General features: G+C 33.0%; 1 protein-coding gene across 3 annotated transcripts in view; it reads left to right on the plus strand.

Moving 5' to 3' along the window:
* Positions 1-10,693, plus strand: part of LOC145668211 (uncharacterized) — a 65,750-nt gene extending 55,057 nt beyond the window's left edge. For all 3 annotated transcript variants that reach the window (XM_081735858.1, XM_081735859.1, XM_081735860.1), the window contains one exon: positions 10,050-10,693. In XM_081735858.1, coding sequence (XP_081591984.1) covers positions 10,050-10,384 — 335 coding nt within the window. In that variant the 3' untranslated portion in view covers positions 10,385-10,693. The remainder of the gene's footprint in view (positions 1-10,049) is intronic.
* Positions 10,694-16,439: the final 5,746 nt, after the last annotated feature.

Consider the following 16,439-nt stretch of genomic DNA (forward strand, 5'->3'; position numbering starts at 1 on the left):
ATCTAAAGTATTGTCTCTTGGTACATCAAGACACATGCTTCTTGATACGACATTGCCTTAATCGTAAACAAAAGCTAAAAGAAGTGCATAGTAAATTAAAATTACCTACATTTAGGAACAGTAGACAGAGGCCTTAAATATTGCATAAACGGCCTCTAATTAGCTTCTTTTTGTTGCTGTATGTGATTATTTTATAGTACGCAAGTTACTCTGGAAAAAATACTTTACTGGAAGAAAGAAAGAAGTGTCTAGAATATTCAGATGGACTGTAAGTGCCATGTTTCGTAATACATCCTATTCCTGGTGTGACCAACTTTCCCTATATGGTACAGGGTTAAACTTCAATTTTCGTTTACGATATTGGTAATAATAGTATCCGATTCCTTGTCTTAATTTCCTTTTTCGATATTAAGTTTTGTATTTTCCGTCCTAATAAAATAAGCGTCAAAAACTTTCCTTTCGATATATGATGTTTCATGGTGTAAAACCTTGATATCCTGCACATTATGTTTGGTATTTGTAAATGTGAACACTCCCCGAAATAGCTTCTTTATCTTTCCGTGACTTCTTTAAATGTTCTTTTGATTTAGTATTATATTTCTTTTAGTCACACCAATGTAAGTATCTTTGCATGAGCAAGATAGGTCATAATTGCTGGTTAAAGTATATTTATCGGCGAAATGGTTTTCGTATTGCCTCACAGATCCATCCAAATTCCTAGGTGGTTTCAAGAGGCTGACTATTTCGGTCACAACGTTTAAAAGAACACAAACAAAGTGTGCAGGATATCAAGGTTTTACACCGAAGAACATCAAATAGTGAAAGGAACGTTTTCAAGGCTTATTCCACTAGGACAAACTAGCCAAAACTTGATCCCGAAAGAGAAAATTCAGACAAGGAATGGGATACCATTATTATCAAGTTCATTAACAAAGATTAAACAGTTTATTCTTGTACCATTTACCTTTATTACTTCGATTGTTATCTTGATCAAACTTTGTTATAAAAATGAATAATGGAAAAGTTCAACAGTCGTAATAGAAGTAAAGGATAATTATATATATTACAAGTTTATAACATTACATATTTCACTTTAATTATTTTTAAATGTCTTTATACAAGTTTCGTTGATTAATGGAAAACTAGTAATCAATATACGTTAGAAGTACGAGTTCCCATGAATTGCATAATGATTGTGTGTAAGATATTGAAGAACACATCAAGAATAATGCCTATAAGATATAAATTGGTACTTGCAAAGATGTGAAAAATAAAAATAAATAATTTAAAGTAGATAATAGTTGTGTAAATGCATTTCACACGCAGCATAATTTTAAAGGGATATAAATATTTTTGTCAATCCTGCACATAAATGTTGGTGTTCAAAAACCATCACTTCGTTGTTTTCTATAGAAATTTAAAATATCCACTAATATTGAAGTTAAAACATGTAAAGAAGTATTTACGTAACATGTGTTAAGCCTCTAAGATCCTCTAGTAAGTACACTTGCTAACGTATTCAAAAGATCGGAAAGTGTTTCAGTTTCTAGAAATACAACTTAAGTGTGTGTTTTTTTTTTTTTTTTTTTTTTTTTTTTTTTTTTTTTTTTAACTTGCAATATGTATTCCATAAGCTTCATCAATATATATGTTCAGTCACTATAAGATTTATCTACTTGTATAGTAAAAATTAAAGAAAGAAAGAAAAAAAAAACGCTCCAATCCCCTTTCCCATTCATTCTGCGCATCCAGGAACGTATTATACATTTATACCTAGCAAGTAAAATATCAACTTGTATACTCAGAGATTGTAGTGCCCTTTAAGAGCCTGACATACTAGAAAATAATACAAAATTTACAATTTTTCTTTTGCTTGTTTTTCATAAGTGAAATGTGATAATGAAATGCAACTTACCACAATCATAGATAATGTTATTTTACAACAGAAAATATGATCCTGAAGAATTTTTAGTGTTGCCATCCATAGAAATTACAGTGTTGCGAGAATAACATTTCCCCAAAATCTAAGTTAAGGCATCGACTAGAAGAACGAACTCAACTACATTTGGTTACGCATCATGGTGTCTTGGAATCCTGTGAACTACTTTTTAAATAATAGTTGTATTTAGTTTGTAATAATCAAAAGAGTTTTAACATACAGTTATTAAAATTAAGCAATAATGTTATTTAAAAAGTAGTTCACAAGATACCAAAACAATATGATACGTAATCAAATACAGTTGAGTTCGTTCGTCTAGTCTCTGCCTTTCTTAGATTTTGGGGAAAATTTTATTCTGGCGACATTGTAATTTCTATGGATGGCAACACTGAAAATTCTTCAAGTCTGTTGTAAAATAACATTATCTATGATTGTGGTAAATTGCATTTCATTATCTCCTTTCACTTATGGAAAAGAAGCAAAAGAAAAATGATAAATTTTGTATTATTTTTTAGTATAGCAGGCTCTTAATGGCGAATGCACATTCCATCTGTGCATGTAGTTACTAGTTTGATCATCGATGAGGTCATAAAACCTTGAAAAAAAATGGGGTAGTGATTAGGACCCACTTCAGTCGGTATTTTCTGTCTCACATAATTTCGTTTTGGGAACAGACGTTAAGCTCCATTAATTCAATCAACAGTGTATACCCTGTAGTCGATAGTACACCCTGTTTCAAAAAGAATATACGTATTACGAAGAATTATTTTGTCCAAACCATCGATCGCTGCGCCTGGGCTCGGTTATTGGAGAAACGAATACATAGTCTAGTTTATATTAATAGCCGCTAGATGTCAGTTGCCTTCTGTTTTGCTTGGTAACCGTCATATGTTTAAAATGGCTACTCCGCACCAGAAATCATTTTGTGTTCTCGAGTTTGCAAAGTGCAATTCCGTGATTACAGTGCAAAGACGTTTCAGGTTGAGGTACTAAATTGATCCTCCGAATAGGTGGAACATTCGCTGATGGTATCGACAGTTTGTAGATACAGGATGTGTATGTAAAGGAAAGAATCCTGACCGCACTCGTGTTCCTGAAGAAAATGTTGCACGAATTCAAACTGCTTTCCAACGTAGTCCTTCAAAATCAACTTGTCGTGCCAGTCAGGAGTTACAAGTGCCGACAACAACAATTTGGCGTGTTCTGAGACGTCGGTAGGTCATGAAGCCGTACAAGTTACAGCTGTTAAAAGCTCGCGTCCTGATGACAAACGCAAACGTGTGGAATTTTGTAACGAGATTCTGCATGCTATTGACAATGATAACACTTTTGCACAACACATCGTGTTCAATGATGAAGCGACGTTCCGTATTAAACAAACAAATTGTTCGAATTTGGGGCCTGCTGAACCAACATGCAGTCATTGAACATATACGAGATTCGCCCAAAGTCAATGTGTTTTGTGCGATATCCCGATCATCTGTTTACGGTCCATTCTTCTTTAATGGGAACACGGTTAACAGTCAGCAGTATCTCGCTACATTACAAAACTGGTTGTTTCCGAGGCTGCACGACAACTTCATTTTTCAACAAGACGGGGCACCCCCTCACTGGAGTCGCCAAGTGCGTGAATATCTGAATGAAACTCTACCGAACCGTTGGATTAGTCATCAAGGAGCTGGCGACTTAGCATGTCTCAGCTGGCCTCCACGGTCACCGGATTTGAGACCGTGACTTCTTCTTGTGGGGTTTCGTTAAAGATAACATTTATGTACCACCACTCCCACAGAACCTGGATAGTTGAAGAACCGGATCCGTACTGCCATAACATCAGTGACGCAGGACATGCTTGCCCGAGTATGGAAGGAATTTGAGTATCGATGTGATATTGTTCGTGTCGCTGATGGAGGACATATTGAACATCTGTAATTTGAACTTTGAACTGTGATTTCAATTTGAGAGGTTCGTAAAAATGTGTGTAAAATTTCATATTCGTATGTCTTAAAGTTTAATAAATATATGCATTCGAAATACGTATATTCTTTTTGAAACAGGGTGTACACTCAAAATAAGGAAGCAAGTTGCAGTCAACATGAGTCCGATTTCTGCACAAAATCCAAGCAGCTATGATTTCGGTACCAGTAAATTCCTTGGGTATTATTTCACCATTTCCGTATACAAGGTCAATCCATTTATGATTTCTGTTTCAGTGAATTTTATAAATATTATTATTTATTTATTCTGTTGTTGAACTGATATCGATACATGTAATAGTTGAAGCGATGATTGTAAATAAATACATGCAAGAAATATTCTTTACTTTGAACTGTCCTAATTTCCGTCACACTACCTTGTCAATTTACTTTCCTCTAAACCGTTTTTCTTTTTTCCTCATGAGGTCTTAAGTTCTTGTGTGTTTTCTTAATCGTAATCACAGGGTAGTTTCCGTCTTTAAAAAATAATAAAGTTGCAATAGACTGTCAGTAAGAATAATAAAACTACATGATGTTTGCAATATTTTTACTATAGAAATAATACACAATATTTTACAAAACTTAAAAATTTAGAGCAATTCAAAGTATAGTTTATGTTACAAGATCATTCTCATATCTATCTTCAAATTCAGCAACATAATGAGAGGGTTTTTGTTACAACCACCAAACTATACAGTAATCCCCAACTTAAATCACAATTACTAATAAATCTCGAAAATTACAACTACTAGCGCGTATCTACATTTCTTGGACATTCTTAGACGTTTTAGACATTCCTTGCAGTATGCAATGACGTAGGAAATATATTTTCTGTATAAAAGAATATATATTTAAGAACATTTATATGTAATTTTTATATTTTTCGTACTTTTATGGTTATACCCAAGTAAATATTGATGCATGATGTTTCATTTACAAAATAATACTGTGTAAATATGTAGGTGTAAACATAATAATAATAATAATAATAATAATAATAATAATAATAATAATAATAATAATAATAAATATTGTAGTTTTTTATGAACTTACACTTAAGCCATTTACAAATTAGACTTCCGCAAAATTAAAGTTACATAAAGGTTTGCGAAATGCATTACTTACGTGATTGGGGGTTACTATAGACATATTTTTTAAATCTAACATTGGAAGGCAATTGGTAACGAATAATTAACCTCTATAATAACCTTTCCCCCATACACACACTTTAAAACATTTTATAGAAAGTGCTTTTGTGTCTTGTTTAGGCTAACCGAAAGTATATAAGTTAATTTCCTTATCAAAGTATAATCCTATTTATAAATGTAAGAAAAGGTTTTTGACCTCACTTTCAGAAGCCATGTAGTAATGTTTACAGAAGTATTAGTAACTAGAAAAGTTTATTTCCTTTTCTCGATTTTAGTTTTTTTTTTTTTTTTTCTGTTTCTTTTGATAAGGCACATTAATTAAAAAATGCATCCATATCGGACCTGAAATCTCTATGCAAGTAGCAAATTTTCAAACTAGCTTCTAAAACGTAAATACGTATAAATTTTTATTGATCGTTATACTCAAGTGACGTAAGTCACATTACGAAAACGGACAAAGTGTTACCAGTGTTGGAAGAAAATCTGCTTTTAAGTATGATTTCTCCCATGTACATGGGCTTTCTTGCTTTTTTCTTCTTTCTCTCTCATTTTCAAGAAAATAAAAGCTGAACCTAGTCAAACCTGCTTTCTTGCCACAGATGTTAGTAATGTGAACTATGTATGTAACTTAAGATTCGTGTGCATAATTCTTAGGTCGATTTTGAACTGTACACATTCTACATGGAAAGTTATGGATTTCAAGAACTGTTCTTATCTAAATATGTATTTTTAAGAAGCGATTTATAATAGAATGAGCTTCATCTCGTGCTCGACATCCATATTTGTTTGTTATATGAAGTTTAGAGTAGCGCAAATGTTGAAGGCTCACCACTGTGTATCCTATTATTATGTACATTATTATACTTAGGAATTTCTGGCAATTTCCATTGTTGCTAACTTTGATATTGTTGCAGTCTTTAAATGCGTTGTTTCTATCGTTACTGTGGTAAAGAAGGTTGGTCATTTATCAACCATTCTGTGATATGTTATAGATTCACTGCTAACTACTTGTTGAGAATGCAGATTGTTCTATTATTATATGGATTATTATTATACATAGGAATTTCTGGCATTTTCATTGTTGCTAACTTTGACGTTGTTATGTATTGTTTCTATTGTTACTATAGCAAAGAGAGGTGATCAGTTATCAACGATATTGGAAAAAGTCTCTCTACAATGGAAGTCAACTTCCATAGAATTAATAATTGAATGCTAAATGATGGTCGAGTTGAACTGGAACAAAACGAAGCTTATAATCTTTTTTAGGAAGAGAAATACTCACCACCACCATCTCCATTATCAGAATGTCAAGCTTCCGTCTGAAAATGTGATTAAATATTTAGGACTTTATCTGGATCGTAAACTTCACTGGAATCATCATATGAATAATTTATTTCAGGAATGACACAAATACCTAGGATTACTTAAATATCTCGCAGCAAAGAAATGGGGTATTAATTCTTTTACTTTACTCACTATACTCAAACATTTTTTTTTAGCCATATTAGATATGGAGGTATTTTTTTATAATAACATTCGCAAACATTTCAACAAAATGGATCAAATATTATATAACTTAGCTAGAACTGTTTTCTCACAGCCGGCATTCTGTCCTAAATTGGCCATATTAAAAGAATCTGAATGTAGTTCATTGCAAATTTTGCTTCTCAAATTAGCTTATAAGTTTATCATTACTAGTTTTGGTAAATCTAGATTTCTATCGTATATAAACTTCAGAAATCAAAACATATCGTGCAAAAAATAAATAAATAAATAAAACAATAAAAAATAAAAATAAAACTCATTTTACTAAGAACAGATCTTGAGTTGTACAAGCATTCATCAGTATCCAAGATAAAAATATGTTTATTCATAAAATACCTTTCACTGCCATATTATGTATGGCAGTACCACATTAATTGGGTTCATATTAAAGCTATAATACCTAACTATATTAAGATAGAAAATATGAAGCTCAGAAACCAAATTTATCAAAATACTTGGAAAATTCGAATTTAAATTTGAGCGAGATTCTACATTTATATATACACAACCGCTTCAAAATATTCCAATATTAACGTCGGTGCAGCAATTTATGTACTTTTGAAGAAGCTTTCGCCATTAGACAAGCTTTAATATATACTAAACACAAAAAATCTTAAAAGCTATTATTTGTACATACTCATTAAGTGTATTACCTTCTCTAAAAACAACACAATGGAATAATAAAGCATCATGGAACATACTAAATATAAAGTATTTATATTTTTACGTGACAAAAAATAATTATAAGATCACTTTTGCCTTTATGAAGGCACATGTAGACATTAAATACAGCAATACTATTGATACTGCTGCCAAAAGCGTATGCAATGAAGGAACTAAAATAGAAATTAAATTACCTCCTAGGAATTTTTATTGTCTCATAGAAGAGAAATCTAAATCAGAATTAACAGCTTCGATCAACTTCCAGGGAAGTTATATTCATTCATTCATTCTTTTATTCATCCATGTCGTACATTATTGGTCAGAGACCAGTACATAGGACTTGTCAAATACTAAGAAGACATTTCAATATAATTGATATTACATTATTTTACAAACTATCACCCAAGTATTCATTAATATCATAATACATTTTATTACACAAAAAATTAAATAGTTCATTTTTGAAATTCCGTATGTTTTTTATATCCTTCAAATAACTTGGGAGTTTATTAAACAACTTAGCGGACATAGGAACAACACTTCTTTTGGTGCACGCATAGTTTTGGTATGCAGTGAATATGTTATTCTTTTGTCGTGTGTTGTATGAATGTACATCGTCAACATGAAGAAAACTACTTTCATTTCTCTTTACATATATGATACTTTTGTATATGTACACACAAGGCACAGTTAAAATTTTATTTGACTGAAAGACCCTTTTGCATGAGGACCTTGGTGATAGATTAAAAATAGATCTTATTGCCTTTTTCTGTCGACGAAAATAGTAACACTGGAATAGGAGGCTCCCCAGAAAATTATTCCATAATTTAACAAGGATTGAAACTTACCATAGTACAATAACAGCAAAGTTTCTTTTGACACAGAACCACGTAGTCTATACTGGCATATTCATGACAATAACCTAGATAAACCTAGAAAATTCATACAAAATTGGTTTAGACATGAAATTTTACTCTATTACAGATTACTTTTGGGCACGACCTTAACCACTTTTAAAATTATACCAAAATAATAATAATAAGAAGAAGAATCATATCACTGTTTGTGAGACAAAGGAATTGGTACGATTAATTTTTCTAATTTTTGAATGTGATCTTCAGTCTTCTCGAGCAATACTAATAACACAATTAAAAAAAAAAAAAAAAAAATCACGGATAGAGGATACAGCCCCCTGTCATATAAATAGATACTGGCAACTAGTAAGTGGAATGCAGTCAAACTCATGATCAAATTTCTATTGATATACTCGTATATAAAACTTTTAAACTCTTCAAAAAATTCATTAATTTAATTTAATTGAAATTAATTATATATATCTATATATATAAAAGAGAACGCACAAAATCCTTTGTCCGCTCATCACGCTAATACGGCTGAACCGATTTCTTTCATTTTTGGGGGGTTGTTAGGATTTGGACCCTAGATGGTTTTTATCATATCACTTTAATTTTCAATTAACAGTGTCTTGAGATAATTGACCAATCAGGTGTCCATACGTACAAAAAATCCTTTGTCCGCTCATCACGCTAATACGGCTGAACCGATTTCTTTCATTTTTGGGGGGTTGTTAGGATGTGGACCCTAGATGTTTTTTATCATATCACTTTAATTTTCAATTACCAGTGTCTTGAGATAATTGACCATTCAGGTGTCCATACGTACAAATCCTTTGTTATTAGTTCATCATAGGTATAAAAATAAACGTATTTATATGCAACCCGCATGACCCTGTGACTCGGCGGGTTAACATAACTGACAGGCGCTATAAATCACTTGAAAGCGAAAAAGTAAAAATTATCTAAGTAACAAAGTTTATTGCGTTCCGGGATGACCGCAGCGAAGCGGGGCGGGTTGGGGTGACCGCAGCGAAGCGGGGCGGGTTAACATAAATGACAGGCGATATAATGTTAACATTAGTGCAATCTTCTATGGTTTTTATCATATCACTTGAAAGCGAAAAAGTAAAAATTATCTAAGTAACAAAGTTTATTGCGTTCCGGGGTGACCGCAGCGAAGCGGGGTGAACGCTGCTAGTATAATATAAAAGTGAGAGACAATATAAGAATTTCACATTAAGTCAGACAAAGGAAATGTGAACAAAGAATGGTAGCAAGACTGGGTGATTAAATCAAGAATAATTCACAATAACAACCATTTATATTACTTCAACCACCTCTAGAATGAAACCTTGTTATAATTGCTTTAATAATAGTAGTTTAAAACTATTAATTAGCAAATAATAGTTTATTTTTCAAGATCACAATCTTTTAATGGATTTTTTGATCATTTCTAAAATTCGTAACGAAGATCACAATCTTTTGAGCCCTTTTTTTTTTTTATCATTCCTAATCCTAATTATTGGTTTGTTAAACGTTGATAATATTGTTGAACTATAAAATTCAAAGTTTTTGTTTTGTGTGTGTGTTAAACGCTTATTAATATTGTAGAACTATAAAATTCAAAGGGAGACGGGGCACAGTGATTTGGTGATACAGCACTCACCTACGGTGGTAGAGGTCCCAGAAGAAGCGAGTTCGTAGTGAATAAAATCGTGTTCGTAGGGGGTTCCTTGGGGTTCTCTCGTTTCCTGCCACATTCTCAGTTCCACCAATTATCACCTTCATTAATCACTCCTCTCCTTTATCATAAAGGACATAACTGTGGGACCTTAAACTAGAATTTTCATTTAATTTTCATTAAGTTTCATTAGTCTGCGATTGACTGTTTTTAGCATGTTACAATATTTTCTTTCTTCCGTAGGTTTCAATAATGGTAATGACATTTTGGTTCCGACGTACTTCATAGGTTGTCCTGCTGAGGATGGAACATACGAAAAACTTGGAACCGTCAATATATCGCCGTTCAAAATCCGAGGTCGTGTTCTACACAATAAGAAAAACGGAAATATATACAATCCAATTTCCTGCAATTGTCAACATTGGATTCTCTATTTATGCGGAGGTTTAGGGAAAGATATTCGAGATAACGCAAGAAGTCACCTAACATGTGACAAACTTATAAAAACGGGAGTGCAAGTTGTAAATGGTATAGGAACTGTATTGAACTTATGTCAGAAGTTGAAACTTACATCATAAAAAAAACCAAAACTAACAAAAACTTTAAATATACTATCATAAACCATGTTAATACTCTCAAGTTCTTCCTGAATATTGCTACTACAAAGGCCTTCCGGGACGGGAAAATAAAATTACAACTCATGAATATTTGTATACTACAAAATGTATGTATTCATTTATATCTTGTTGAAGATTATAAACAATACTTATTAACACTTTGTGCAGCACGTTAGTCTTGCACACACTAATTTTAATTTTTGTATGGATGTATTTAATTTCTATGTAAAGAAGTATGAAAGAATTAAAGTTATTTTTTTTTTTAAGTGAGCTTGTGTATATTTAAAGATGTTTTTATTCTGTTCATACGTAGAACTGATTTATCTAAAACTACTTTTATCATTATATTAAATTAAATGTAAAATTTTTAGAAGTAGTATGCGCGTTATGGTTAGTAATATGTGTGTCATAGTTAGAAGCATGTGCGTCACATTTAGAAGTGTGTGTGCCCAGTGGTGTCATTCAAATCGTTAAACAACCGGTTCTGTGATTAGTATAGTCAGTTGACATACGTATTACTATATGATTATACCGCGTGGTAATTGAATGTGCTCTTATGCTTCTCTTCAATTAATGCCCTGTGGGAATGGCCCCACTTTAGCTCTACCAAAATAAATGTGAGTGAACACGCTCAATCCTTCAACAATTGCTGTCGTGCAGAGGTACAGGAGAAATTTTGATATACAAAGCATATGTAAACTTCTCTCCCACAACCCTTGCTTACAGGAATATCTGATTTCATAAATTAATAATAAATTTTCAGTAATCGAATATGAAAACAAAGAATTATCAGTTTTAAGTTGGTAGAGCCAAAATATTTAAAAACAATTGAATTAATAGTTTTGAAAAGGCCGTGAGTCAGAAAAGTAATGTTATGAGAACATTAAAAAAAAAAAAAAAAAAGAAACTTTAATTTTTGAAAATTCTCTACTCTATTTGAGAAAGTAAGAGTTTTCTTACTATTGTACGAAATGAAAAACCTGTTGTGAGCAATTGCTGTCACAAAATAAATAAATAAAAAGTTGGACTAAAGCAAAATTGACATTTTCTAGCTCATGACTTTTTCAATACTGATTCAGTTGCTTTCTTTACATTCCTATATGCGTGAGCTCCATTGTTACCTAGTCCGATTTCTTTTCTCGGACTTTCTATGATATGTGAACTTACGCGTTTAGAGATCTGTCACCTCAATATCAGAGAGCTTGTGTGATTACTAATAGATTTCACGAATTTTGGCATTAATATGCAAATATCACCGCAAACCTAAAAGAAAACTCTGGTACTCACTATCATCGAAGGAAGACTGCTTAATTAGGATGATAACTCGATTAATTTTAGGTTTAAACACTTTTATTTTAACACACGAATTTTAATACATAACACTAAAATAAACTTCGCTATGAATATGTACATAGTGAAAAAATTATGGATTTTTCTCAAACATTCTATTTGACAGAAAACCTTGACTTGATTGTAGATTGGTATCAATTTATCAGTTGTTAACGTGTGTGTACATATATTGTTACATTCTTACATATATTCTTACATTCTTACATATATTCTTACATTCTTATATATACATTCTTTCTCCCTTTGTCTTTGTCCGGTGCTCCACTGAAGTTCTTCATTCACGAAACGTGGTGTGGCATGTTATCCAAAATTGTCTGAATTGAAACTGGAAATTCTTTATGCAGCTTCCATTATGAATGAGTAGCATTAAGGTTTTAATCCAGTCCTTCTTGTTTTTATACTACTACTATAATTTTAGATATGATTCTACATCTCAGTACTTTCTTCATGTTCCGTAATTAACACTAGTATAGTTTGAAAGATACTGTTCTCAGGAATAAATGCGAATCCACTGCTACTGAAACATCCTTGAACTTCCACTAGTATGAATAGTGAATTCGTTATCGATATACACTTTTTACGGGATTCCACAGAAATAGTTATTAATTAATTATTACGGTAGGCAGGTGTGAAGTTTCTTTCTCCTCACTTTTGGAGCTGTCCAACTCTGCCTCTGTCCACTTCCGGACTATGTGTCATATACACTTTTTTCTTGTTTTAGTGCCAGGAATCTGTGGTTTCATTTTTCACCATTACCTTTGGAATCTGTCGGAGCAGGGTTAGGAAGGACTTCTTTCAAAGTTAAAATTTTTATGTGGTTTTAGGCACAGCCATCAGTTCAATATCAGAAAAGTTTGCACAAATTTAAAAGCACATTGATGACTTGAAATTTCTGTAGAACAGCGTCTGCCTTTGAAAGTGTTAGAGAAGTGAACATAAAAAGTGTTGCGTCAATCTCCAGTTGATTTTTGACCCATGAAAATGAATGTAATATTGACAGAAATGAGGTCCTACAACTCTTACTTTTGTTAACAGTGGTGCCTCGTAAAAGCAGTCCATTCCTACACAACCCTAAACTCGTTTACTGACACTTTCCCGAATATTTTTGTTGACTTAAGAACATTACTCACCATTCCAGTGTCAGTTGCTAGCAAGGAAATAATTTCTTCCAAACTTAAAACTAATAAAAGGAACTGCTTCAAGGCTTCCATTCAATGGCGGATCTAGAAGGTAAAAACTGGGGGGCCCAACCAGAACTTAGATTATGATAGGTATCATGAGTTTATTAAACTTCAAAAAAATATATACAAATAATAGCTTAAATTATTTCTGTCACTCAAAAAACTGGTGAGCCTAGGCCTCCCCTCGGTCCCGAGCTAGATCTGCCACTGCTTCCATTGTAGAAGAACGTCTGAGCAGACTATTAAGGTTGACAAAAGCAAGCGAAGTCCTCAGCATCATAGATATAGAAAATGTGTTAAAAGATTTTACCAAGTACGAGGCCACAAAAATACAATTTTGATGTTTGGTATTTTTACCTGAAAATTTTCTGAAAATTTTCACCTAGTGTCAGATATGATTTTCAGGGTCAATCTGGATAGTGTACACTCATTTTATTTATTTTTTGTTCGTTTAGTTCATTATTTGTCTTTCAATAAACACAATTGTTTTTCAAAAATTATTTTATACAAGCGCTGTATCATAAATTTGAAAAATATCGTATCAAAGTAATATAGCCCACCTACTGCTGAAGGCAAAAACGCAATGTACTTGCATGGTTACTACTATTAATGTCAGCACGTCCACACGTAGAGATATTTAAACCTTACTCTTTACGGGTAGCGGTCATAGATTCGCATTTGCCAGAATTCTGGTTGTGTGATGTTGTATATTTTAAAGTGTGAATTCTGTATTTCTGCGAAATTTTGGTGGTGTGCTGCCTTGCAATGTAGTGCCTTTTTCCCCCTCTCTCTTTTAATTAGTCTTGCTGAAGCTAGGACACTACATCACGATGAATACGGTAAGCAATCTTTGCTACGATAGATGACAAAGTAGCTGTTAAAAATTAAAAAGTCCAATGCCTAATTTAAAATTGTATGTGAACTAACTGACCCATAACAAGGAAAAATTGAGTTTATTTTACAATAATATACCGTATATTTGAAAAACAGTTGGATCAATGGTTGTGACGTAGCCAATGCTTTATTTTGTTTCCTGTGCGGTTTATTCGGTGGGGATACAAGCTCGACAAAATCTGACGTCACTAACTTAGTGCAATATTTGTGATAAAGTTAAAAAAGAAAAAAGGAAAATATGCAGTACACATGAACAATGTATTTTGTCATGGTGCATTCAACGGTTTCTTTTTTTTTCTTGTCACGTATAAGTGTGAAACAAAACATCGTAACACACGTTATTCCGAACACGTGGGACCGTGGTGCTGGCGACTTCTAACATTTCCGACTCCCGTGGAAACATTCTGTGTTCACGCTGTCAAGACAATTTTTGCCTACTTTGAACAAACCTTGAACTCACAGCATATCTGAGAATTCTGTTAAGAGCATGTCTAGGAATTATGCTCTCTAGCGAATCCCTTGTGCACCCATTGCACATTGCTGAAATATGAATTTTTGGATGGCGTGTGTGAGACTTTCTCTCCGCTGATATGGACCGCCACTCCTCAGTTTCTCGAATTCAAAATAACGCGTGTTAAGTGCAACTTTTCCACAATTTTGTGCTGCTTTAGCGCTAAAACTATTCTCTTTTCTCCACAGGTCGATATGAATGTTTTATCTTATTTTGATGTGAGGAATGATCTCTTATAGTTCGTCGCTATAGTTCATATGGCCATATGGCTATTCGTATGGCCATATATATATATATATATATCTGGCTATGATCACTAACTGCTGTGTAATAAAATAACTCTAAAATGATGTTATTTGTGCCTTTGCATATTTCTTTTTTTCTTTAACGGTTATGGACTTTTTTACCCTATACAATTTTTAGGGGTGGTATCGATACGAGACTGCATACAATCTTGGTCTCGTCTTGGTAGACAAGCCACGGAAAGGCCCTCTTTTCTGAAAGAACAATGAATGTATGATCATATAAGTCCACTACATAAAGTTATGAACGTATTTTTACTCAACAGAAATCCTTTATGCCTAATGTCTAGAACATTGAAACACGAGTTTGTGTTTCACATACAGCTCTTGTCCAGCATCACAGAGTTCGAATCTCTTGAAGAACATGTGAAGCTTATGTAGTATGCTAAAACTACTGGCTTCATTTGAAATATTTTAAAAGTTCTTTTAGTTTCGTTATAAATATTATAAGGGCTTAGGTTCCTTTTATTGGATTTCGAATTATATTTTCTTTGATAACAAAACGGCAGTATCTATATTTCAATAAAATTTTCCGTTTATTTCCAGAATAAAATACTTTTGATAAAAATATCTTCCTCTATCTCTGTATTTCAAAATTAATGTTTTTTTTTTCTTTCTTTCTTTCTTTCTTCGGCCATATCTTCATTTCTTAGTATGCAGTTTTCGTCTGAAAAATATTTATAGGTTACGAATAGAATGAGTTTTGGTTGTAAAATTTTCTTTAGTACTCCCGTTTCTCAAAAGAGCCTCTGGAGATTACCTCTTTCCCCTTTTCGTAGGATGTCTCATCTTTGTGTTGTTGTTTGATTGGTCCAAATTTTCTATTTTTGTCTTTGATTGGCGGTATCTCACAAAATTCCCGTTGAGTTAGTAACAAGAGTATTGTTACTTCATCTGGAGCTACAAAATGTTACCACATTCTACCAAGTATTGCGAGAGCTTTTGTGATTGCATTATAAGGGGAAAAGATTCGAGTGTCAGCTTCCATTGTGATAGGAAAATATTATGGGCTACGGAGCCTAGTTTCTTGCAAATTGTCGATTTAATGGCTTAAATGTTCAGAACCGTCGTTATGAATTAATGTTGTGGGGTGTTGTGATATTGATTCGAACTGTTTTTAACACAACGAGAAAGTGATGTTAAGTCGAAATTTGAGGAAATTTGAGTAGCGTCGAGTTGGGACTACACAGCGCCATATTGCATTTTGAAGATTGGTTAAATCAATTGCATAACCATATATGTAGATTGGGTTGATAATCAGCCAACTTTATTTTCACCAAATGACTCAGAAGTGTTTATACAGATTGCAAATTATCCGAAACTTCGTGTTTGTTTCGCTGACCGTTAATGTTGCAGTTTGAAAGCAACGTTGTACTTTTGACTTTAACTGGGAGAAAACTTAGAAGCCATCATTCCATTATTTACATTTGAACAAGCTAAAGATTTGCGAAGAAGTCTTCAAGCAATTCTAGGAAGCCGTAGGTTTGATGTTTGTAACGATTTGGAAGCTAAGGAATGGAAGGTGCAGTGATTCCTAGAAATTTATGGTTCATCGAAGCCACGTGTTGAGGAGACATAAGAATTGTTCAGTGAATCCAATAATCTGTATTAATTGAGTCATTGTGGTTCTCATACAAGTGTTAAGAGGGGCTTTTGTGCCTAGAAGAACTTCAAATAAGATGATATCTTTTCCTACTCAAGCTTAGAATGCCAGAGAATATTTCTCCTTTCCAGCATGTTTTATTTTGGGATGTTGTGGGAGCTTGCATGAGATGAAT

The sequence above is a fragment of the Thermobia domestica genome, chromosome 13 (assembly GCF_964235325.1).
Source record: "Thermobia domestica chromosome 13, izTheDome1.hap1.1, whole genome shotgun sequence".
Taxonomy (NCBI): Eukaryota; Metazoa; Arthropoda; class Insecta; order Zygentoma; family Lepismatidae; genus Thermobia; species Thermobia domestica.